This window comes from Scatophagus argus, chromosome 14 (genome assembly GCF_020382885.2).
Source record: "Scatophagus argus isolate fScaArg1 chromosome 14, fScaArg1.pri, whole genome shotgun sequence".
NCBI lineage: Eukaryota > Metazoa > Chordata > Actinopteri > Scatophagidae > Scatophagus > Scatophagus argus.
In genome coordinates, this window is record NC_058506.1 from 9,772,276 (window position 1) to 9,798,271 (window position 25,996).

At 41.5% G+C, this 25,996-nt stretch overlaps 1 protein-coding gene across 4 annotated transcripts in view; it reads right to left on the reverse strand.

The window, feature by feature from the left end:
* Positions 1 to 25,996, reverse strand: part of LOC124070706 (spectrin beta chain, non-erythrocytic 1) — a 48,374-nt gene that overhangs the window by 6,833 nt on the left and 15,545 nt on the right. For 3 of the 4 annotated variants that reach the window (XM_046410859.1, XM_046410856.1, XM_046410857.1), the window contains exons 3-35: positions 13,791 to 13,942; positions 13,359 to 13,532; positions 12,982 to 13,073; positions 12,725 to 12,805; positions 11,609 to 11,724; positions 11,132 to 11,244; positions 10,839 to 11,026; positions 10,601 to 10,718; positions 10,114 to 10,272; positions 9,705 to 10,007; positions 8,283 to 8,436; positions 7,793 to 8,187; positions 7,409 to 7,672; positions 7,115 to 7,326; positions 6,693 to 6,830; positions 6,378 to 6,597; positions 5,686 to 6,222; positions 5,122 to 5,324; positions 4,928 to 5,018; positions 4,562 to 4,708; positions 4,116 to 4,379; positions 3,632 to 3,856; positions 3,414 to 3,503; positions 2,925 to 3,203; positions 2,695 to 2,825; positions 2,389 to 2,593; positions 1,899 to 2,273; positions 1,563 to 1,807; positions 1,319 to 1,457; positions 1,095 to 1,179; positions 442 to 638; positions 193 to 320; positions 34 to 109 (exon numbers count right to left, since the gene is read on the reverse strand). In XM_046410859.1, the coding sequence (XP_046266815.1) occupies positions 34 to 109; positions 193 to 320; positions 442 to 638; positions 1,095 to 1,179; positions 1,319 to 1,457; positions 1,563 to 1,807; positions 1,899 to 2,273; positions 2,389 to 2,593; positions 2,695 to 2,825; positions 2,925 to 3,203; positions 3,414 to 3,503; positions 3,632 to 3,856; positions 4,116 to 4,379; positions 4,562 to 4,708; positions 4,928 to 5,018; positions 5,122 to 5,324; positions 5,686 to 6,222; positions 6,378 to 6,597; positions 6,693 to 6,830; positions 7,115 to 7,326; positions 7,409 to 7,672; positions 7,793 to 8,187; positions 8,283 to 8,436; positions 9,705 to 10,007; positions 10,114 to 10,272; positions 10,601 to 10,718; positions 10,839 to 11,026; positions 11,132 to 11,244; positions 11,609 to 11,724; positions 12,725 to 12,805; positions 12,982 to 13,073; positions 13,359 to 13,532; positions 13,791 to 13,942 (6,296 nt within the window). Of the gene's footprint in view, positions 1 to 33; positions 110 to 192; positions 321 to 441; positions 639 to 1,094; positions 1,180 to 1,318; positions 1,458 to 1,562; positions 1,808 to 1,898; positions 2,274 to 2,388; positions 2,594 to 2,694; positions 2,826 to 2,924; positions 3,204 to 3,413; positions 3,504 to 3,631; positions 3,857 to 4,115; positions 4,380 to 4,561; positions 4,709 to 4,927; positions 5,019 to 5,121; positions 5,325 to 5,685; positions 6,223 to 6,377; positions 6,598 to 6,692; positions 6,831 to 7,114; positions 7,327 to 7,408; positions 7,673 to 7,792; positions 8,188 to 8,282; positions 8,437 to 9,704; positions 10,008 to 10,113; positions 10,273 to 10,600; positions 10,719 to 10,838; positions 11,027 to 11,131; positions 11,245 to 11,608; positions 11,725 to 12,724; positions 12,806 to 12,981; positions 13,074 to 13,358; positions 13,533 to 13,790; positions 13,943 to 24,500; positions 25,188 to 25,996 lie in introns of those variants that run through there. The other variant, XM_046410858.1, reaches the window with a different exon arrangement.

Consider the following 25,996-nt stretch of genomic DNA (forward strand, 5'->3'; position numbering starts at 1 on the left):
TTGATGCAGTTGGATCCAGAAAACATGTCTCACCTGTGATGTGTCATTGTCGCTGTGTACTCCATTCACTGACACGGGCTGATTGAGTGTGGTCTGGTCCAGGCTGGTCCTGTGTTTGAGGGTGAGGAGAAGCATGTTATCATAGAAAATAAAGTATTTCTGTTGATTGTATCAAGTCTCCCTTTGGTTTACCTGGCTGCAGAATCATGAAGGTGATTCTCTGTCTCGGATTGTGACACTTCTTCTGCTGGGGACGGTGTAGGGGGTCGCCGTGCTCTCTCCTCTTCCTCTCGCCTCCTCTGCATCTCCTGCTCCTCAAGCTGAAAAATGGGTATTCAGTAACACTATCTAAACTTAACACCTGAAGAAAAATTAGTACCTACAATCAGTGGTTGCCATCCATCACTAAGATTTTGTGATTTAATTCAACCCTCTACTTACAGTAGTGAGTTTCTCCAGCAGTGTAAAGCGGTCTTCCCAGGCTGCAGCAAGTTTCTCAAAGGCCTCATGGCGCTTAATTAGGCTCTCTACCTCATCCACATTTGTGCCCAACTCTGCTGCTCGCACGAGAGGTTCTTGCCCTGCCAACCAAGACTCTGCCACGTAGGCATCGCGTCCAAACTGCAGTACCTCCAGCACTGAGATGCAGAGAAACGGAGCACAAGACAGAGGGACACATTCAGAAATACAGTATAATCAGCATCAGAAACTACTGAACTACTGATAGTGGCTCAGGTGCACACTGAATGACTCACACAATTGTGGACCTTTCAGATCAACAATAACACTAGGGTCAGAAAAAATTAAAAAAGTTTTCACTGAGTTCAAAAAGATCACTGCTTTGGTGAGTGTGTGTGTGTCTGAATACATATAAAAATGTACTCAGACAAACCAAAAAGCATTGTGCTGTTTGCCAGTGAAAATATGCAGCTAACAGATCTTCAAAATGGATATATCTGTTTGTATTCTATCTGCTACCTTTACCCTAGAGCAACATTTCCACACCAACATATCCACCATGTTTTATCTTGCCACGGCACTATCAGATTAAATGCACTGTTACACACATGCTAAAACATGTCAAGCACCCGCACCTATTTGTAAATGGTCCATCTTGTCTTGCCACTTTTTGTTGATCTTGTCTCTCTTTTCCTGGAGCTGAGTCAGTTTCTCTCGGATCTGTGAATCGAGGATCATTCAGTGATGAAATGCTCCATGAAAAAAACTGCCTTTAAGTAATAATCCAGAATAAGCTTTTAAGTATATTCCCTTTTCACCCGGAGCTGTTTCCTGTAGAACAAATGAAAGAGACCAGTACCTCATCAGCTGCATAGTGATTATTATTGATGAGTGTATTTCCCATGTCAATACAGGCAGTAAAGCTGTCTGCTCTGGTCTCAATTTCTGATTTGATGTCCTGATGATTGGCAATGACCAACCCAGCAGAGGATACATCCCTGGAACAACAGTGAGGAGAGAGAGATGAGATTTAAATATATAGCACTCATTATAATAGCGTTCATTATGACAATTAGAAAAATTAAGCATAAAATTACATTCACCTAGGGCTGTCATGCGCATCAATCTGCAGGTTTACACCATCCATCCAGAGCATGAGGTCTCGGACCATGTTGAAGAAGCGGAACTTCTCCACGGTGTCCAGCAGGAGGAGCCTGCGGGCCTGACCAGCCTCGAGCAGGCCCTCCCAAGCAGAAGTCACAGCATGCTCACTCCTGTGAATGTCATCAGCTTTCTCCCCAGCATAGGCCTTCTGCAGTCGTGCTGCGTCGTCTTGCACCTGATTCACCTGGGAGGCCAAAGGGAAAGAAGGAGTATTCAGTTTTCACATGGCTCTCTGGGACTCTCACATGAGATCTCTTAATTAGCAGATAGCGGACCTGTCCACTGAGGGCCTGGATGTCATTTTCGAAAGTGTTGTGCTGTCTGTGTAGATGCTGAACAGTGTTCAGGTCTCGGCCTAGGTCAGAGGGCAGCCCCTCCCTCTTCTCCTTAACACGTCCAAGAATCTCCATGGCATCCTGATGGAAGCGGTGCAACTCATAAGAGGCCGCCAACATCTGTGTGCGTGTGTCAATCAGCTCCAGCAGATCAGCCCAAGCCTCATTTAACCCGTCCTTCCATTCAGCCACACTGGCATTCTCAGGATGACCCGACTCAATCAGGTCATCTGCCAGCCCATTTACACCATCTACACGCTCTTGGCCGATGGTGCTGGTGTCACGGGCAAACTCACGGAACTTGTCCCTCAGCATCTGAACAGAACGGAAAAAAATCAGGACAAAAGTGAGGAACAATTAGTTCAGCTAAATTTCCCTGAGCCTCAGGGTCTCCAAAGCGTGTGCGTGCATAAAAAAAAAAAAAACTCACTGTGACATGTTCATAGTCTTGTCCCAGTTCATGGGAGCCAGCAACCACCTCCCTCTCAGCGATCCACTGTTCCAGGTCATCCACCTCCCGCTTCAGCTGGGTCAGCCGTAGCCTCTCCTGAAGCCGCCCACGACGCTCCTCAGCGAGATCTTTCAACCCGGCATACAACTTGTCAACTTGGGCTTGTCGTAAGGTGATTCTCTCACTGTTTACATAAAAATGACAGCAAGACAGATCAATCGTTGTGCGTCTACAATATTGTCATGGTCAGCACTTGAACAATCAGGTCTTATTGTGGGTTCTCACCTCTCTGGATGCTCACTGGTGACCATGAGGCGGCTGCTATTGGATAGCTGGTGAATGGTTTGGGCGTAGTCTTCCAGTGCCTGCTCCAAAGTCTGGTGCTTCTTGACCATCACGAGTGCACTTTGCTCATCCTGGGAGATGAACAGAAAATTATCAAATTTTCTCGAGACCAGTGATTGTGACGGAGCTGCACTGAAAGCAATTCTACGTCTCATTTTGTATCGTCTTACCTTGGCTTTTTCCTCCGACATCATGTGCAGCTCTTGCTCTCCCATCCAGGCCTCTGCCTCAGCCGCATCAGCATAAAACTGCTGGGCGCGATTGGCTTCTATTAAACGGGCATGCCGCTTGTCTGTCTCTGCGATCAGCTGGTCCCAGAGGTCCCGCAGCTCAACAAGGCGCTCCTCAAGGACAGACTGTCTCTCACCATCTACCTGACTCTGGGTCTTGCCTCTTTTATGGATATCATCAATACGAGGCTGGTGTCCCTGGATCTCCTTCTGCAATGTCTAATTCATAAATAAAGAAGGTGAGCAGGCACTTTCTGCGCCTCTCATTTGCTGTTGAGTCAACATACAGTGAGGGTGTTTAATAATTTACGTGAGTGCAAGTCACTATCCTTCTTTTAATTGCACTGCATTACTACATTGTAACACAAAGGAGTAATAAGTAATCATTTCACTGTTGCATGTTAAAAAAATGATTTTCTATGGACATACCTGGTTCTTTTTGATGAGCAGCTGTACAGTGGGCAGGTCTTTCCCATGGTCTGTGGAGGTTGCCAGGGGCATCCTCTCTTTAACCCATAGCTGAGAGGAAAACATTTGAATGAATAAAACATGAGCATTAGACAAACAGGATACAGCAGAAACACTTACTCATGCCATGTGTCTATATCCAACTGATATACTGTAGTTTGTCAGGTAAGCTGACTCACAATTTCGTCCTCCAGATCTCTGTTGAACTGATGTGCTTCTTTTGAGTTGAGTAGTTTCTGTCTCCTCAGATTGAGAGGGTCCTGAAGGTTGGAGAAGGTGTCAGTGACACGCCTTTGCTGACCATCTACCTCGGCGAGTCCAGCGTCCTCCTGGGACAGTGCCAGAGCCTGGGACTGGAGGGATTGCACCTCCTTCTCTCTGACCTCCATCTGGTGCTCCAGCATCTATACAAGGACAGCACAAACATGAAAGATACAACATAAGTAATCTCCTATAAACAGATTTGGCCAGTTCTAACACATGCACTCAGCTCAGCACATTTTCAGTGCAGATTAAATTCTTTAATTACAGTACATAGTTTTTGTTTAAGCATATTTTAAAAGGCTTTCTTAATACATTATGTTTTTTGCATACTATATCAAAGCTGTCTAACACTATTTCTTGACATCAAAGACTGTGCTTTGCTTGCACACTGTGGTATACCTGGTGCTTCTTGAGCAGGATGTTGACACTGGTCAAATCTTTGCCATAGTCATCGCTTTGCAGTTGACTCTCAATATTTTTCAGCCAGACATCCAGAGCTGAGCAGCTCTGTGTGAAGAGCTCTGCCCGGTTAGCATCGAACAAGCACTGGGCCTTGGTGCGGGTCGTTCCCTCCAGCTCCTCCCACTGGCGCTGTAGGTCCTCCAGGGTCTGCTGAACAACAGGCTTCAGCTCCGGCTTCTCAGCCACCAGCGCCTGACCCTCCTGTTGGAGACAGGAAACACGGACGAGGTTTGATTTAGTCAAGCCTTACTGGTCAGCTACTCATCAACAGTCCCACCGACAGACAGATGTACGGATGTATAAGTACTGCAACAAGTAAGAATAAACAATCTTTCTCTCAGTATGTGTTTTCTCATTAATGACGATTATCAATAAGGCCACACCTTATCAATCTTGTCCAGCCAGTCCTTGTTGGAGGCCAACTCTGCCATGAAGGCCTGGTGTTTCTGCCACTTGCTGTGCAGATTTCTGGCCTCATCATAAGACATGTCCTGTGCTGTCAGCATCTTCTCATTGATCCACAATGTGAGCTACGGTAAAAAGAATTCATTATTGAATAAACATTATTTTTAATATTATTAAAAAATATAAAGTGTCATACCAGTGATTAACACACATTCGTTAGCTTTTCCTCTGGTTAAAGAAGGCATTTCTAATCATAACATCAAGTGACTTTCACATATTTATCTCTAAAGCATCTTAACTTATTTATTCTTTATGTTATTATTTCATTCAGAATTATGTTTTACCTCCTGTCCATCTTGGAGGAAGTGCTGAAGTTCACGGTTATCCTTAAGCTTTGTCAGTAATTCATTTGCAGCCATCTTATTCTTAAGATGCCTGGAGAAAGTGAAAACTAAATGAGCCATTCTTCAAACATCAAATGCAAAAGAAAAACTTGCAATAAAAAGGGCTTTTTCCCTTCTGTTACTTGTGCTCTAACCTTTCCTGGATGGAGTCAACTTTCTCTTGAATCTTATCAGAGTTTGCATTACAGTCATTAATGAGGCGCCGTCCAGCCTCCACCACACCAGTAATCTTCTCCTCACTGGCCTCTGTTGTCGTGAGGAAATCTTCATGCTTCTTAATGGCCTCCTCTGCTCCTTGAAGACTGGTGGGCATCTCTGTGTGGGACAGCACATACTCCTACACAGACAGGAAAGGAATGTTATGTTTAATATTTCTTACATAATTTCAATGATTTTTTCCTTTTTTTTTGATTTTGACTAATTCAAAATTTGAATAAGATACAAATATACTCCCTTGTTTTATTCAACTATTATTATTAGATTTATTTGTCTTCACTACTTGAAGACCATGTCATTCACTTAAATTATAGAGTATTGTTTGGTCTTTCCGGTAAACACAGTAATTTGGCTTTGAATTTGGCAGTGACTTTTAGACTGTGGACTCTGCCAGCAATGCTTGACGCTGATACATGATTTTTGTTTCAAAGAGGCCAAAGTTCTCTGGCACAGGCTTCAGTTCCATAGTGTATTTTTCTAACCTGGCTGTTGAGGAAAGCCTCTGCCTGCTTTGCATCTCTCAAGAAAGTCTGGAAGTCGAAGGCTTGGGCCAAAAGACTATGGCGGTTCTCCCACATGCGACGCAACTCATGCCAGCCAGTGTCCAGTGCCTGGAGCCTTTGGGCCAAGAACATGTATTGGGCATCTGTCTGACCTTGGGTCACCTCCTCACCAACTGCCCGCATCTTCTCATAGTCCTCCTTATAGTTATCCACCTCATTCTTAATACTCTCGTGCTGGGCTAGCAAATTCTCAGCCTCAGGAAGAGAGGTAGGAATGTCTTCTGAGGCAACGGCTGTCTGGGTGCGGGAAAGCCACGACTGGAAGTCATCCAGATCCCTAAGGAAGCCCTGAAGCTTGCTGGCTTCACCCAATGACTCTTCACGGCGCTTCATGGTGGCGTTCAACTCCTCCCACACTTCTTGAATCTCTGCCAAGCGACCTTGGATCTCTCCAGCCTGATCTGGATGTTCCTTAGCCAGCTTTTCTGCCTCGTTTCTCAGGTCATCTAATTTGCCCTGAAAGGACACAAAAATTATTGAAATGCAGAAGTGATGACAAGATACCTCAACATGAAGCCCAAAATAACCCTACTATTAATTTACAATTATTTATTGCACAGTCTACTCTGCTCCCATCCTTCCCACCCCTCAAGTATGTGACCTCTCCATACCTGAATGGCCTCCAGGTCCCTCTCCATGCCAGTGAGCTTTCGTTGCAGTGCCATCACCCCAGCCAGGTCATTGCCCAGGCTCTGAGTAGATTCAATCACCTTGGTCTTTTCCTTCATCCAAGTTTGAATCTCATTACACTCCAAGTGGTAATTCTGAATGTTAAGAGCAGACTCTAGGCTTTGTTTCTTTTGACCAGCCAGTTGCTCAAACTCCTTCCATCTACGGACCACAACATATGTAATATTTAGGATATAAACACTAAAAATAACGCTAAAAGTATTGGGTTTTACTAGACCTTATATTTTAGCTCTGACCTGTTGTTCAGTTGGTCTCGTGTCTGGTGGATTTGGTCTTTGTTACAGTTGTCGGAGCTCAGCAGCTGTTCGGCCACCTGGTTCACGTCAGTGACACGAGTACTTAGGTTGTTCATCTCAGGTTCCAGTGTCTCAAATCTGCCGCCATAAATAATAGACCAGCTCAATGCACACAATCTGAAAAGTCTCATCTAACATAACCAGTATATTTCTACAGATAACAAAAGAACATGCAAGAAAAAGAGTGACATTATGTGTACTTTGAAGAAAAACACTTGAGCTACAAAATGACTCTTTTGCTGTATATTGCTGCATATCCCACATCAATATGAGGGATAAGAATTCAGCTATCATCAGGTTTCTTCTAAATTAAATCTTTCATATTAATATTCACCCATTGCCCCTCTTATGCCCAGACTAACCTCTGCTGCACCACCTCTAAGTCCTCCAGTTTAGTGGGGATCTCCATGCCGTGTAACCACTGCTCCTTTTCCTCCACCCAGAGCAGACAGGCACCAGCTTCACTAAACATGCGGTACAGGGCCAAGGCACCCTCCAGAGCCTGGCGCCGACCTGCTGACAGAGACTCCAGTTCTTCATAGCGCTGCTCAATAGCAGGTAGGCGGCCATCCACCTGCAGTCAGTGATAAACAATAATTTAGTACTACAAACAGCATGTCATCATTGAAGAAATATGAAAAACAAAGTGCACATACCTCTGGGACATGCACATAGGCCTGTGGCAGTGCTTGGACCTGCTCATGCAGGGAGTCGATGAGGGGATGGTGGCTCTGGATCTCCTCCTCTATCTCCCTCTGCTTGCGAGCTAGAGTTTGGGTGGAGAACTCATCGTGGCCTACCTCCTGACTGGACACTTGTCTAAGTGTCTCCATAATCCATGCCTCCATGTCATTGGCATCGGTTTGAAATTGGTGCAGGGCCACTGCTTCCTTAAGACTCTGTTCTCTGAGCTTAGTGGTCTGGGTAGCAGGGAAAACAAGAATGAAAAAAAATAAATAAAACAAACAATATTTAGAGAAAGTAGCTTTATGTCTTTCTATTCATCATGTAAATAAACACAAAGAATCATCATCACGCACCTCCTCCAGATGTGTCCACTGGGCACGAATATCTTGAATCCTCTCTGTGACTTGTGGGGCTCCAAAGTGTCCCTCCTTAATCAAAGCTTCTCCGGCAGCAATGCTGTTACTCAGGGGGCCATAGCGGGCTGCCATTTCATCCCTGAAAGCCTCGTGTTTACTGAGTAGGTGAAGGGCAGAAGTGAGGTCACGGCCACAGTCTCCACTGGCCAGGATCTGCTCCTGTTCTCTGATCCAGGCTGCCTCCTCTCCAAGATCCCACAGGAACTGCCACAGGCGGCGGGAGTCCTCTAGGCGCTCTCTGCGTTGCCCAGCAAGCTGACCAAGCTCCTCGTAAGCTTGACCCAGTAGGTCAACCTTCTCACTAACTAGTCCCGGCTCACAAGGTTTGTAGGCTAGCAATTAGAAAAGAGAATACACGTTCTTAAAATATTGTACACAAATGGGTCAGACTAAAGCTGCCTGTGTTAAAACATGTTTGAAGATTCACCCTGTTCATAGGAGGTGAAGCGCTGTGCAGCTCCCTGCACTGCCTTGATCCTTTCTGCCTGAGCGGAAGTGTCAGCCTCTACCAGAGTATGTTTCTGCAGCAGGTCTAACACGTCATGCAAATGTTTGCCGCTGTCTTGAGACTGCAAGCGACCCTGAAACAGTCCAGTAGAGTATTTGGTTAATTCATATTCAAAAAAACAAAAAACTGAATACCTTTCATTTCGTGACATTATAAATGACTAAAAGCCAAAAATAGCAGCTGACAACAGCTTGAAACCATCAACCTGAACACAGAGGGAGCCGAAGCCTTGCTCAAATGCCAGAAAATTCTTCTAATCTTAAATGACAACAGGAAATCGGGCTACAAACAGATAACTGTGTGCAAACACTGTAATTATACGGTAACAGGTGACTGAGTCATGGTGACATTAACAGCATGATTCAAGCTGAAAATTACAGAAAAAATGGATTAATGTCATAATCAACTCCACCCTCGACAAACAAAACACAGATCTCCACCCCTACTGTACTCAAACATGTTTATACTCACTCTCTCAATTTAGAAATGCAAAGGGAACCTCAAATAGTAACTTCAGATCAAAGGCAGAAAATAGTCCTCTAAGTATTTAAAACTGGCGGGTGGCCGATGAGGCCAAGCTCTAAGGGTATTACTGTGCACTTGTAACATTTCATCTGAGGAGAGAGGCATGCATGCTACTTTTTAAACAGACATGCACTAAAACAATAAATTTATTTAACACTAAAATTAAGGTAGGAGCTATATAGGTAATTTAGGTAACCTATACAGTGAAATCATTGGTGAAGCCAACAACTGCAAAGACCTGACAATGACAACAGTTAACTTTAACCTCTATTAAAATGTTCTAATAACATGTAAAATGGAAGTTTAGTACACTGGATGATGTCACAGCCTGTTTCCTTAACCATTTGAACCAGTCAAGTGGAAACCTGGCTTATTAGTTTCACTGACAGCAACTATAATGTAAAATGCCATGTCCATGGTCATCATGCAGTTGAATTCGGCAATAGCAGAATTTTTAGAGTTGCAGAAATGATTGAATTAATTTAACATGTGAGAATGGAATCACAAGATTTGACAATGTATGGAGAAAAGCACTTACTCCCAGTGACTTAAGTGTACCTCAGCAAACCTTAGTAAAGAGAGCAACAACAGGCAACACAGCGCAGACTAGGCCTGTAAAAAGCTAATTACTGCTGTTAATGGCCCTCTGATAAGTACAGACACTAAAGCTGCCGAGAACATATGTGAGCAACAACTAACGTAATTGGAAGGATTAGGAAATTCCTTTTTGTTGATTAAAAACAAAGACAACAGAATGCAGGATTGCAAAGAAGAAGAAAATAGTGTGAGCATGCATTATGTTGAGTGGCTCAGAACCTTCATGTCAGCCATCCAATCCATGATGTAGCGCATCTCCTGAAACAGTCTCTGTAGGTCACGATGGGCATTTAGTCGCTCTCTGCGCGCAGTCAGAAGCTCTTTTAGGTATTCCCAGAGTCGAAGCACATTATCCCTCCTTGCAATTATACGTCGCACATCATGGTACCCCTCTGCTTCCAGCTCCTTGGCAACAGCCTCAACAGCAGCCACACGCTCCCAATATGCCCCGATGTCTGTCTCAATGGCCTCGTGTTTACGGGTGGCAGCTTCCACTGCTCCCAAGTCAGTTCCAAAGTTGTCCTAAATAACACAGGAAAATCAACTTATCATGGTAAAACTATTCAATGTAATGTAATGCATCTATAAGCCACACATTTGTCTGTTTTTGATCAAATTTTTTTACTACCTGGGACACCAGTCTCTGGTTCTCACTAAGCCATGTCTCCCTCATAGCTGCTTTGCGGTCAAATCGTGCAGCAAGCATCTCTAGCTTTTCCTGGCGAATCAATTCATTTCTCAGTGCCAGCTCTCGTTCATGCTCTGCCTTCTCCAGACGCTCCCAGGCCTGAAACACCAATGAAAAAACAGGAAGTTTTTTCATGCAACTAGAATACCAATATCGCATACAGTATGCAATAGGGAGAATTTTGTTTGTATAGTTGATGATAATCCTGTGGTCGAAGAAAGAAGCGAACAATTACATTGCAACATTGCATTACGCAACAAGGTTTTCTTATTTCAGAATCAGAATTCCTTTATTTATCCCCGAGAGGAAATTCTTCTTTCTTACAGATGCAATTTCTGCAATTTTCCCATGGTAATAAGTTATTTGCATATATATAAATATATATCGATGGAAAACTATTTCTATCCCTTTCTGCAGCAGCTGATACCTTATTGATGTCAGAGATCAGTTTGCCCTCCCTTGGCATGTAGACTTTCTGGTTGTTTGCCCTCATTTTGCTCTGTATAGTGAAAAGGAGAACCTCCAAGTTTCCTTTCTCTGTAAATCTGTGGAGACAGACATCAGCTCTATTTAATATAGTGTATAGCTTCACACCTTGGATCCCACTGGATATCAAGCATTGGCCCATTCACTGGCTTATATTAAAGCAACTTTCTGTTACTCACTTGGGGGGTTTCTCCACAGTCCTGTAGGAGTTGAAAGCCTGGAGCTGGTTCTGCACAGCACTCAGTGAGTTAGCTAGCTGCCGATCATTGAGCGTCACTATAGTCTGCTCAATCCACTGCAGCAGCTCCGACGCCAGGGTCTCATACTTCTCTATCAGCTGGTCAGCCTCAATAGCATAGTCCAGGACCTGCAATCGAGATAGATCTGTAAATCAGCTGATGGGCAAACATTCAATGCACACGTGCACACTGTTTTACTCACAAGTTAAGGTATACACATACACACAGCTAACCTTGCCAATTCGTTTGCCCTCCACTGCCAGGGCTTTCATCTTGGAGAAATAATGGTAGTAGGTGGCCACATAGGTAATGATGGATTTTTCATCAGGTTGATCAACATTAACATCTGGGAAAAAAAAAGGACATGATCGATCTGCCACTGAACTTTTCCCTTTCCTTCCCTTTTGTAATCTATAGACCATAAACTTCAGCATACACAAACAACTTGGTTTAGCTCTGAAAAGAGCCAGACTGAGGAGTTTAACAAGTGCAAAATGTTACCATCTTGGAACCTACTTTTTTGTGTAAGTCAAGCAGACATGTGATGTCATGTGTTGTCTAAGCTAAAATTAATACCAGTAATCCGCGATACCCTAACACCCATCAACCTGTTTCGGTCAAGAGGCAACTGTCTAATGCCCTAGTGGACAGTGGTCAGGCCGTCGGTGCGACTTGCAGCAATGTTTCAGGTTTTTGCTTTACCCACTCACCCTCTGGGTCCAGCAGCTTGGTTAGCCCCAGTTCCTTCTCAGCCACATTGAAAGCATTCTGGAGATTGTAGTGCGCATTGGACCTCTTGAGGTTGTCAAACTCAATTAGGTCGGGTCTGCAGAGGCAGGGGGACAATTATGGTTTTAATTTAAAAAAAAAAAAAAAAAAAAAGCAAAGAAGAACAGTAAGAATGAGAATATCATTCAGACTGACATATAGCATCACCTTCTTATAGTATAGTGAAAAATAATTTGCAACAGTCATCTGCATGAAAACAGGCTTTCCATCTGCAGATTAGGGAAGATGCTCCTGCCAGTTATTGCCTAGTCTTGCCTGAACCATGTTTTTCATTTTGAGTTTACTTAGTCATTACATGGGTGAAAATTTGGTTTTTAACCAAAAAGCATGAATTGGCATTCCTATAATATAAGGACAAAATATCTGTTTTCTCAGTGAGGTTCAACCAAGTATGTTGCAGGTAATTTAACAATGGAGAGAAGAAATAATAAACTGTATGCATGCTGTGCTACCTGTTGTGGTGTCTCTTCCATAGTTTGAATAATGGTCTGATAATGTAAATGACAGCATCATGAATATCCCATGGTTCTATAACTCTTATCACTTTATCACTTAGGCTTTCATTGTAATGAAAATGCTCTCTTTCCTATTTGACTCAGGAGTTTAGGCTACACGTGTGGCTTTCAGTCCACAGATTCATTTTTAACACTAGCTATTGATGGCACTATTACCAGCAGGGTGTGCAAGTGAGTTGCCAAGCATGACTGTTCATAGAAAATAAGTGGGTTATTATTTCTATGATCTGGGTCATCTTACTCCCTATTTTATTTTCATCCTTTTAGCCATTCTTCAGACTGCTTCAATAATGGGAGGAGTAGGAGGAGACCTAAATAGAAAACGGGGATAAAAACACCCCAGAGAAGTGTAATAGCATTGCGACAGGTAGGCAAAGAAAGATGAAAGACAGGGTAAAGATACTGGACACCTTTTTGATTACAATCAAATACTTGTTGAAATTATTTGTATCCATGTATATGCTTAACAGGGGTCAGTTTTGTTGTAGTAGATAAAATCAAGTACAGAAAGAAGTCAATGACCTGTGTTTGTGCACAATGGCATTGAACGCCAGACCGTCTCTCCAGCTGGTCGTGAAGTTGTGGATGTTGACATTGGGGTATCTGCAGAGGCCAGATCAGAGGTCATTAATCATTAACTTAACACAGCAAGAGTCATCAGTAACAGCTTCAGTGAAACCATGAATAGCACACAAAATATATCCTTAATATATTAACACAGTGTTTATCCTGCATGATTAAGCCCTCCTTCTGTCTCTCCTCTCCCGTTCCTTTCTCACCCAGCAGTTTTCATTTGGCACCAAAGCAGCAGGGCATCTTTAGCTGATTTTTTCTCCTTGTTGTCCTCTGTCTCCACACTGATGTCCTGGATCTGTCAGCAGAGCATTCATCCAGTTATGAATATCCATTATTTTTACACAAACATTATGTAATCTAGTACATGTTGGTATATTATACAAAATTGCACAAAATACAAAATTATACTACTTTATTATACAAAATTCTAAAATAATGGTCATAATAGCAGCATTAGCCTCTGTTTGGGGTAAGGGTGAACTGGGCTACATGCAGAGACCTGATGTACCAAAGCCGAACTCTCTCTTTGAAAGCTGAGAGGGGAATGAGCAGAACGCCACAAAGCCACTCCAAATGTTACCTGGAAGCGAAGGATGATGGTCCAGATGAGACCAAGAGTGAGACGATGATTCCCGTCCACAATGTCATGTGAGCCCATGTTTTCTAGATGGACTTTCTGCTCCTTGAGAAACTGCAGGGCTTTGTCAACATTCTCCAGGCAGTGGATACGCATGCGGCCTTTGGTGGGCCTTGGCTGCAGGGAGAGAAAAAAAGTTGAAATTATTGAGGAAAAAAAAAAAAAGTGATTTCAACACACACACACACACACACACACAATGGGGAGAGGACGACAGGAATTTAAAAAGAGAACAGCAAGTAGTCACACTGAAATAAAGAAGAAATGAAGTGCATGATTTCTCCTTCCTCCCGACTTGTGATGCAGGGTGAGGGTCATGCAGAGGGCCTGGGTCAGGGATAGGACAGGGAAGGGTGGTTTCTGTGTGATACTGACCAGCTGTTCTCCTGAGAGCACTTCCAGGAGGCGGATAAGCATGCGGCCATCACGCAGGTCAGTATACAAGTCACCAATGCGACAGGTCACTCGGCCCAAGTGAGAATTTACCCATTTGGTGAAGGTCTTCTTTTGTACTGCTTCACGCTCATCTGCAAATGCAAACGCACACAACAGGGGGAGAGAGGGGCTGAAGTCACATTACACCATGATTACAATTGACTCAGCTGACTGAGATGTCCCTGTCTTCAAGATCGCTACTGTCAGAGAAATAAATATTTACAATGAGACAATTTTCAACAACAACTTTGATCACTTCTGAGAGCAGGTGACAGTAAATCATAAGGACTTAAGCTCTTGTCCTGGACAGTTCATTTCACAGATAAGCTACACCATTAAGTCTCTAGGATCATAGTATTGACAGCTTAGTGAGAGGGTTTTCACTCTTCGGACCAAAGTTTGCTCTTGGCTGTGCTCATGTGTGCATTGCTAATTACTCTAAAGACGTGACTAACAGAGATAATGACAATGGAAAATTGCACAAAAAGGCAATGATATTTGGTGAGCATTGTTGCTGTCTCTCTATTGGAGCAGTACTAAGAAAAGAATCACAATAAATTAAGCTGTAACAGCAGCTCAGACATATGGACCAGGGGTGTAAGAAGCTAATCCTGCTCCGCCACCTAACAAGGTGACCTCATTTCTAGGACACAAGGTCTCCCTGCCTTTTGAAAACACTATTCTAACATTGCACTTATTGCAAAGCACCTAAAACAAACCCACACAGAACAACTCTGAAGCAGACAGAAAAGAGATCAGAGGAGCAGCTCTGCAATAATGAGTTACAGCAGTATGAATAACAGTATAAAGACTAATGTCTGTCTTAAAGAATGCAAAAGAGCAGAGCATTTATATTAAATTTTAACCACTAACCACAAATAGTGTAAGCTTTAGTAAAGGTGTATCTTAGTGTTCATGGCAAACAGCCCGATATGATAAAAATCACCTTTGATGATCACTGCTCCTCAAAAGGAGCTGCTACACCCTCTTCACACAATACACATGAAATAAGCTTGATTTAATCTAAATTGCATCTTACGTGCCTCACATGTAGCATCAAAACCAAATTACAGGTAGAAATGTAATTAATGTGAGAAAAAGTAGGCTTGAGGGATCAAGCACCTGGACAAGTTTAATTAATTCGAATAAAAACTCTCCTGTGGTGCCCACATTATTATGTAACTTTGATGTGCTACTAACATTAGCTCACAAACAAGTATTTAAACGTTGCCAAAGATCTCAGTTTGTTAACATAGTTTGTTTGAAAAAGTGTAACAAAAGAACACAGAAATTCTAATAAAATACACATGCAGAGGGTAAGGCTTGCAACTGCAAGCTATCGTGGTGGTCAAATGAAACACTATTCAAAGCTGAGACTTTTAACCCAAAGGCAAAGTCCAGATATCTGGGCAGTTCATGTAACAGTGAGAGGTTATGAAGGTCAGAAAGTTTATTATGCTCAGTTTAAGAGACATCCATGGGATGAAAGCACAGTGTGAAGACATGATTCTTGTGAAATTTAAGGATTTGTTTGCATTGAAAGGGATTGAAATTGGGTTAAGTATCATAAAATAAGCTCAGAAAGTATTACTGTGATATTATTGTGTTTTTAGTGTTATTACTGTGTAATGTTAGTTTCGCGTTTGATTAATAAATGCTGTGAGTGAGTGCGTGAGTTCATCAAAGACAGCATTGTTGTGCAACCAACTACTCTACCAACGGTCAGCTAAAAAAAGAACAGATTTTGAAATTTCACACTAGCCCTATATGATGGAGTAATGCACCACAGGACCTAACGTTTGACCTGTTGTCAACTGAAGGTGTTTCCTCATACACTCTACTATACAGTCTTCTAAAATACGTAACACATGTAGCTTCTTGTGACATTACAGCTAATTAAAATATGATTAAAATACTAATTTCCTCACAGCATGTGTACTCAGCATTTTACTTCACTAATTTCCAGGTATTGAAAAGGTACAAGGCTAATGGCCCTGTACAGTGATATTTTAATAAGCAGGGTCCCTTATTGTTTCTTAAAGTCCCATTAATATGATACAGATGATACATACAGATGCATCAGCCATAAGTATCATGATGGCATAATACTAATTACTGATGACTGCCAAAAGTCAAACCTGCTAAGTCTTATGTTGTCCCTGCTGAGACCTACATGTCAGCGTGTTACGTGGCCATCTTACAGCCTTAAAATGAAAATGTCAGGGACTGTCACACCCTCAAAAAACAACATCTAAAACTTGTTTGTTGTAATCCTCACTCAGGATAATGTTGTGCTGTAATGCCACACTGCTGTGAACCGCCCTTGCTTGCTTCAGTAGCCGTTCTCCTGACAGCATAGTCTGCTGAAGCACACTTGCCAGCAATAGAAGAAGCCATAGTGGGATAAATTACGTTATTAATATAAAGCTGTTAGGCTGCCCTGTGCTGATGGACAACGAGTTATTATTTGAAAATCAGAGTTTTCAAATAAAGTCTGTGTCTCACACAAAAAGTATTGTTAAGTATTGTTTAGTGATTATGTCTCACCCTCTCCTGCCTCGCTCTTCTCCTGCTTGAAGGTTGGCTAGGTAACAGTTGGAGAGGGCACATGCCTTACAGACAAAGAGTTAAGTAGCAGATAACCCCATATGTCAAACACACAGCACAATGAGATGGCTACGACAGTCTTAAGAGAGATTACCATCGGGCTACAGTAACTGTGCAGTCAAACACAAAGAGATTACAGGTAATGGGTGCAAAAATACACGTACACCTATAGCAATACATTTTATGAAAAAGACCGAAACAATGTTAAAAATCTCGAGATACAGCTCAGATTTATGATTGCAGATTTCATTATAGTATCATTTAAAGATGGGGGGCTGTACAAAGATACAGTCAATGACAGGACTGACATAGTCATAACCTACAGGCCAGGGGTGGAGCTGTGGCAGACAAAGGCATTTCTCTGCTATCCGCCCTTTTGTCTCTAAGATATGCTTGCTTTTTCCTTGTCTCCCTGAACTGAAGGATATCAGAAAAACAAGAGTTTGTTATGGTATCACATTCAGCTAGCAGTGGTCAAACAGCTCTGTCAAAAGAATTCATGGTGACAATATTATAGCAATATCTATGAAAAAGTTTGAAATAAAAAAACACAACAACAACAACAAGGAAATAACGCTATCAGTAAAATTCATCATTATTTATTGTGTTATTTATAAATGATCCACCCCCTACAGTAGGGGGTGGAGAGAGAGTCTGTAGCCACTAACTATAACAGCTGTAGTAGTTTCAAAGTCTGTGTCTGAAAAGACAACAAGATGACAGATAAACAGAAGATTCAAAGGCTTAACACCTGCATTTTCATTACTGACATGGTATTATGAACATAATAGCAATATTTCACTTTTCAATACCACAGTCTTCAATTTCTGACTATCATGCCCCCCATAACTGGTTGTTTGACCATTTCACACCATTCTCATTTCAACTTTAAATAACACAACATTCACAAAATTCATTCCTCTCTTGTGCCACACAAACAGTTTGTCCATCATTAAGAAGAACTAAGCAATATAAAGGAGCTAAATGAGAAAGCAGAGGTGTATTCCTGTGCCAGGGGAGGTACAGTGGAGGAGCCTACATTCCTCCTGAAGCTCGGTCATGTTATGACAGCACCCAGCACTGAGGAGACAGTGGGCAGTGGTCCTAAAGAAGAAATGCCAAGCTAGCTGTGCTGTTAATAACAAGGCTGCCGTGCAAGAACACAAGAGAGACAAACACAGACATTAGTCTGACGTGTTTGCTAATTACGGCAAGCAAACACAAACCTGTCATCAGTTGTGGCTACCGTAGACATGGACAAAACTGCAGCTTGTTTTCTCTGACAATATGATATTTGAAGTTGGAGTTGTGAGAGGACATGTCAACTATTGGTACATTTATCCATGTAGGACTGGGTAACGTATAAAGAGATTACAGTACCAATACAAATAGCACCACCCCTAAAGTGATACTGAGCAGAGGAGTTCCTTCGATACCTATCATACAAATGGAAAAATACAGTTGTGTAAAATGCCACTGCCACTCGTCCCCACCCAAATAATAACACATTTTCTTGTTTTTTCGTGTTTGTAACAGGAAGCATTTTAACACACAGCACCCTGATGGCTGAAGATGAGAAGAGATAAGAGAAACACCTCCTCTACATTGTCAAATGTCTTAAGCTGCACGTCATCCTAAATACTTGCAGAGCTTACCAATATTTTTACACAATTACACAGCAGAGGTCAAGAGAAAAGTGCAAATATATGAGCTTTAGCAAGCAAGCCTTGTAATTACAAGTCTTACTACTAAACCATTCATAATGTTAGCTTTTCTTTGACAACAACAGCAAAAAAAAATCCCACCAAAATGACTTTTCACACCAATCTTGAAATATGGACAATTCGCTAGAACAGTTCTCCCAATGGCAGGGACTGCAGCCATTGTCAGGGGCTACAAGGTGTGCTAAAATTGCCTTACATACTTATGTTGATATGCCTGCTGCTCTGTACATTATAAGAATTCAACAAGCACACACTATGTCTAATGTGGATTCAATCAACTACTTTATTTTTCTAAGAGATATTTCTTGTACCTCCAAAACATGCTAAAATGTTAAAACTGGACTTTAGCACTAAATTGCTACAAATTGATTTATGTGCACCCATATGGGACTACAATTAAATACATCTTTCTTTAAACTTATGTGATTCACAACTGTTTTAGAACTCCCATGACCATCCTGGAGTTTTACCTGTCCTTCTTGAACCGGTTTGTGTATGAACTAGAAAAACAAATGATTAGTGATTTTCTATACCATGTTTTTTCTCCATTGTTTACTAATGGCAGATCACAACTAGTGGTTACAGGCATCACTGAATGTTTCAAATGCATATTTGGGCATGTCCAGTCACTTTGAACATGCTTTTCTTTGGCAGTGAGCTTTAAGTATATGTCAGGGTGGGGGAGGAGAGTGGCTCAGCCAGTGCCCCTCTCTACTGCTGAAGGTACTTGGATTTAGATCGCAACCGCTGTCCCTGTTTAACACACAAACAAATTTGTGCACTGTTGAAAACGATGACTATCTGCAGGTAATCTGAGCAAATATGCCGCCAGACTTAATCCTGTCTGTGTAGCTCATAGCAGCTAGGCTGGTGAACCGTGATAAAATGGAGACAGATGCAGAACTCTTACAACTGGGCTAGGCACACGTGTATCTATAAAGGAAAACAACATCATGTCTTTGAATCAGAACACACCTTTGTAGGTGTAAGACAAAGTGTCAACTAATAAAAGAAATTCATTGGATGGAGGCTAGGCGCAACAGACTGTTGAACTATCACTATGTTGCTCTCTGTCTTCTCAATGAACCCTGCATATCTCCACTGTGTTGCATGGCACTGCACTTTGGCTCTCAGTGGTGTCACTTCAGAGGACAAAGAGCAACTCCATCCTTAAATAGCTTACCACAGTAATCACTTCACACAACAGTGACAAATGCATTCTGCAGGTTTTGTCCACTTTTAATTTCCCTGACCTGTCAAAGCACACTGGACTACTGACTTGTTTGATTATTTCCTGACTCCCAAACATGTAAGAAGCTGTCAGAGGAGCAGTAGAAAATGGTTTTTGCCTCAGCACAGGCTGGGAATCATTAAGCAGTCATTTCATTTCATGTCTTGCCCAGGTCATGCCTTCCTCTCTAGCCATTCCTAGTTCCCTTTCTAGGTGGGTTGAAATGCCCTTGACTCTGTAAACTCTTGACATCCTCTCCCTCACCCACCCCGGGTTTGCGTAACAAGTGCCTCTGGTCACCCTGTCCTCAGAAGGAATGAGTAAACTACTTCCATCAATCTGTCTGCTATAATCAGCTTTAATGACCTTCTCTTGGCCATTCCCACACACACACAAGATTATGATATTGTGCCAAAGGGTAGAGAAAAAGCTCAACAGTTAGAGTCAGCTCTGCTCTTATTTAGCAATAAAATGTTGCTTCAATGTAAATTTAGAACATTAATGAGCACATAAGTGTAAAACTGCTTCGAGTAAGAGACTCAATTTAAAGAGGAGTCATCTGTGCTGTACAATGAGAACAGAAAATCGTTCTAAGATAGGTAGATCTTATCTCTGTGTGAACATTTTGGTTTAATACTTAATATCTTCCATGTTTGATATATGTTATACATACAGGTAAATCAGTACAAAGGCAGAGTGTGCCATCAGTATATTGTTCCAGTTTCCATCGATACAATACATTGCAAACATTCTTTGCTGCATTAATACAGATAAAAAGTTGTTTTTAGTGGAAAACTTATTAACACTGAAAGTTTACCTTTTTTACCCCAAAAGTTGGAAAAATGTGCCAAAATACATGACAATATGACAATACAAAGCACTGCATACTGTTTTCGTGATCCAAGTCCAAATATGGGGGGAAGATTTACATTGGATTTGATTTTACCTATACATAGGACAAACGCATTGGTTGTTTATAATGCTGTAATAAGACAGAAAATAGTAGGCATGAATTCTTCAAATTCTCTAACTGAATCAAAATCCTAAGGCTCAAGAATCAATTTCCCAATCGTCAGCTTCCAACTGTATTGATGCCTGAGATTACAGAATAGACCCAAAGCACTCATACCTAAATGTCTATTCAAGAATCTATTTTTCTGTCTGTTTAGAAGAATTTATCAAATAAAGGTAGTGGAAAAAAAACTCTAGTCAAAAAAAAAAAAACTCTAGTCAAAAGCAGCTTGTAAGCTTCATGGTTCGTGGTTATCATTCTGTATTGACACCAATAAGCAGTTAGAGCTAAAACTCAACTTAAGTTTCATCAGGTGATACTTTATGAATGCCATGAGTGATGCAAACAATGAGGACAGAAAATCTGAAGAGTAGCAGCTATAGGAGGAGCTGGCATTTACAAATACTGTTTTAGCAACAGAGAGGAAAAGTGAGCAAAATGGCACACACACAGGGTACACGCTTTGACACTTCTCTTCCTGCAAAAGCGGAACAGCCCTTCTTTAACTTATGTCTTTGAAAATAAGGCTGTGGGTAAACTGCTGCCTTGCCACATGTGAGTTATTTTTACATTTTAACAGTTTGAGGTTTCAAATATAGAAAGACAACGCATTTTGCTCAACTCTAACAGATTTGTTACACTGCCAACAAAAGATGGGGTGAACAGAGACCTATCGTATAGTCTCTTTCTATAAGCGGGAAAGACGCTGAACATGCCCTTCAGGTCATGTACCTCTGTGCCATCTGCAGCTGTAGCTGATAATGGGGAAGATGAGGGGGGCCTACCAAGGCCAATCCCATGAGAAATGAGACAGAAACAGGTACCTCTCAGCCATAACATCTGGATACAAAAAGGGTGTGAAATGTCAACAAGACAGTAATTGTCCTAAAGCCTCCAAAACTGCACTTTGCTGTTACACTTCCAAGTAGGAAACTGTCAATATTAGCTGTACAAATAAAAAGCAATTTTCTGTGTGTGTGCGTGTGTGGTGAACCCTCACTAAGGTAATGTGACTCTGAGATACAGCTGGAGGCCACAAGAGTCACAGCTTTCACTAAGAGTGTCAGAAATATTAAGTTACAACATTCAGTTCATAGGGCGCTACGAGACTTGAAACTTGACCCAAACTGCGACATTGCTTTCTTCCAGTATCAATTCAAATGCTAAAATAAAGAATAAGAACAAAAATGCGTCTGACAGAGACGGCTTTAGCATTCGCGCAGAGGAACAAAACTAGCCTGGATCACTTCTTTATAACGATCTGACTTAAAAAGACCAAAATGTCAGAACTAAATTACCTGATGAAATAAATGGTAGAGATAGACTGACACAACTAGACACTTCAATGTGAAATCAGTAGGAAAAAAACATCTAAGTGGCAGACTCCACTTGGTTATCTTTTCACTCACTCTATATTTGTATGTTTTATAGACCTTGGAGGAAGAAAAAAAGCAGTGTGGTGTCAAAGTACTGTCTGTTTGAATAAACTCATACTGCTAATACCTGCTAAGTGACAGTGCAAACTAAAGAACTAAAGTCCACAGCAGGTAGTCAAGGTAGTGACCCTTTGGACCAAGACTCCGAAGTCTAACCTAATACATTCTATTATCTATGTATTATCATGGGATATCAAACCAAATTTACAACGGCGCCAAGATCAATAAGTGGAAGTAAGGTGCAATATGAACTTTCACATGGCATCTCTCTGTTGCACAAGAGCCACAGTAAGATTGCATAACGTGATGTGCATATAGTACTGTGAATCTACCAGGACATGCCATAGAAACCAAGAAATAAGACAGAGATTAGACTTGTACTCTTCTCTGTGATCAATACCAAGCCACACTACTTTGCAAATATATATGCAAAAAAGCCCCTAATAGATGGGCTTAGCGGGTACACTCCCAGTCTTCATCAGGGCTTGAAGGAAATGTCACAGTTTGAAATAAGCTGTATATTCTCTTCATGAATGATTTAATGAGTTAAAGTATGATGTCAGGGTAGGCAAAAAACAGCAACTGTCCCTCCATCTGCCAATAAAGGCTGTCCTGTGGCACAAATCTGAAGGTTTTTTTCCTTTCACTTCAATTTAACCATGTGGCCCAGTGTTTCATTACCCTGGCCATAGTTATTTAGTTACTCAGTATATACCTTAGCAGTTAGTCATCATTTATCGGATAATTCTGTGTTCACTGTTTTCTTGACTGGTATGGAACCCGAAAATCTGTCCCTACAAGAGGTTTTTGCCAAGTATTTTTCCACAAGTCCCTTTGTTAAGATGTTAAAATATGCACATGGAAATCAACTGTATGATTGAGGTCAAATTTTAGTCCAAAAAAGTAAACTTAGTAACCACCCACATATAGCACATATAAAAAGGTGACAAATATTAAATGTCAAATTTAAAAAAATAAAATGGGAAAGTTATATCTTTCTGTGAAGTGGGGACTTAATGCCACAAAGAATATGCATGTGCACATCTTCTACATCATCATTCCAGCAGACATCATGGTCTCACACAGTCAGGGGGGGAGGGAGTGACACAAGGAATGAGCCTCAATTCTAGTCAAACTGGAAATACAAGTGGGTGTTGCCAAGATGTGTTCGTGCATCTGAGTATGTGAGCATGTGAGTGTATTTACAGCAAATTCCATCCAGAACATATCCATACACAGAGATAACTAACAATATAAGGAGTAAAATACGACACATTCTTGTTATCTTTCCCCTATACATATGTTCCGAAACATTCATTTCATAATATTTTTGCTGAAGGGAAGTGTGAATAAATCCTGTCAGCACAATTGGCTGGCTGAGCTCTGACCCCAAAAATTACACAGTGACTTAAAGTTTTTTTTGGCTGTCAAGTTGAAAAAGACCTTTAGGTATGTGCCCTTAGCTGCTCAGTGCGTGAGGCTGCACAGTTGAATATAAAAATGCTGTAAATCTTGTGCATTCTTCTGTATGCCTTATCTCTAGTCAAGAGTATTGGTGCAGTCAGTGTGAAAGTGAAGACCTTTTCTTTCTATTTATGCATGACATCACACACATACATATATATACACGTACGTTCCCTTTCAGCAGGCCAATTTCTTCCTCAGTGGCAATGAAGATATATGGGATGGGAAATACTGTCAATCCACTACAAAAACATCAAACATGCTAAGAGTATAGAGTGCCCCTCAAGTAAACTCTCAGTCAGCTCTTCATTAGAGACAGCAACCAGGGAGGGACCGGAAGCTAGCAAAACACTGATCTTCGTTCACACCACTGACTGATGATCACAGATCCACCCAGAAGCTTACAGAAACAGGCCACATGACAAAAAGTACTCTGACAGCTGCATGTGGTTATCATACAAAAACTTACACATAGTAAAAAAAAATATATAGGTCAAACCAAAAAGGGTTTCTATTTAACAATTTCTACTGCCATTTAACACAAACATTTACAGATGTTAATTAAGAAACTGATAGCCACGTTATTTCCTAAGTCCTATGTCCCAACCAAAGGACTCTGTGATTTCTGTATTCAGGACCTTGCAGACCTCACAGGCTTTAGTCTGAGACAGAGACGTGCATTGTAATAAGATAAGAAAAGACAGGTGGCCCAGTGATCAGGTGCCAGACTGCCTGCCTGCTTTAGAGTTGAGCTGAAGCCTACAGTGTTTCCACTATGGCTCCCCTCGATTCACTCCACATAGTTCAGAATTGAAGGAGAGGAGTCTGCTCAGCCTCTCAAAGGTAATCACTTGTGCCAGAAAAATGTTGAGCCATTTACAACTCAAAGCACCTGTTACAGGACCATACCACTTGAGCAATAACCTAATAGTCCAACTGAACTTATACATATTGTTTCTATAAAATCTTGGACAGTATCATCAATAACTTGTATTCCTAAACAAGTGTTTTCATGAGCCACACACCAAGGCACTTCAGGCTCTAACCTGTGATGCTGGCTTAGCTAACCTAAGCCAATGTATTTTTACCTAACAAAACACTGAATAAATGCATATTACATATTCCCAAACTGAATGGATGTCCCGTTCCAACCAAATCAACATGAATGACTCTTACCTTGCAGCTGTTTAAACCGTCCTTCCAGGATGTTCGAGTACTGCACCTGGTTAACAAATGCTGCTGGGGACAAGCAGGGCTCTCTATCCCTGTGGTCCCACTCCATGGCCATTTTTCTCAATCTCTCTTCTAACTATTCCTCTCAGATACAGAATGAATAGGAGTTCTCCTGCATAGCACAGCAACCTTTCCCACTACAAATGTATTAAATCCTTGGGCGGATTATCCAGAAGTTTGTATATCCAGAATGTCTTGTTTTATTCTCCTCCTCTTCTAGATTCCCCCAATGTTGTACACCCGTAAGGCACAGTCCAAGCTTCAAAAATGTTGTAGCCTCTTCTTTTCTTCATGTACTGTGTGTCTCACCTTGTCCAATGAAAACAAAGCAGTGAGTCCACGGGTGGAGGGTTTTTGGGGTTTTTTTTTTTTTGTTTAAAGAATAATTTCAAACTAAACTGAAGAACAAAATGTTCTCTTGTTTCACCTCCTCCTGTGAAGAATTTAACCACAGTTGTATCCTCTGACCAAAATGAAAATTTTTGTTGCTCTCCCTTGTGGTTCTAGCAAAAAGGAGCGCTGGCTTCCCTTCCCTCCAAACTCTGAACACGCATTTGCAGGGGCACAGCAGTGCAGAGCAGGCTAACCGGCTGCGGTCGGATAGCTGTGTAAACAAAGCCTGCTGTCTGAAAATTGTCATTTGCATAAGGTGTGTTTGAGGGAGGAGCACAAAGAAGAATATGGAGGAAGGATGAGAAGAGGGAGGAGTAGAGGTGGACTAAACCATTAGAGTTCCCTGCTCAGTGTAGCTTGAGGCGGATTATTCAACTCCACCTTAATTCCATGAAGCACTGGGGTGTGGCCTGCCAAGAAGGTATATTACAAAAGTCTGCATCCGCTTATCTTGTTGCCTTGCTGTGTGGTTCCTTCTTATTTCTATCAAACTCTAAGAAAACGTTCAATGTCCCTTTTTTTTGTTCATGGGGTGTGCCGTGTAATAAGGCGTTAAGACAGGAAGGAAGCTGTAGATTCAGTTTCAGAAACACAACAAGCTCTTTCCTGCCTGAACAAGATTTGAAATTGTGAACTTGTATGCCTGTTTGTCAGGGAGTGGTGGGGGTTGATGCCAGTCTAAATTATAGAAATATACTGTATTAACACATTTTAGGTATTACCAGATTAAGGACAAACACAGTAGTGATATCTGGCACCCCTTATTTGGGAAACAAGTGTTTTTTGGCCTTTTAATTGTTTAATTGGGTAGATTTTTTCTCACTGACAAATTAAGTGATTGTTTGCAAACACTGAAGGAAAATGACCTGCTGGGATTTGAAAGTTGCCAAATAATTATTTTCCTCCATCACCAAACAAATACTATAGAAACAATAATTAGCACATACTTTTTAGCACATACTTGACATTTTCAAATAAGTTTAAGTGCACGTCGTTCATGGTTGTGCTCCACAATGCAATGACATCCAATGATGATCCAATAATAA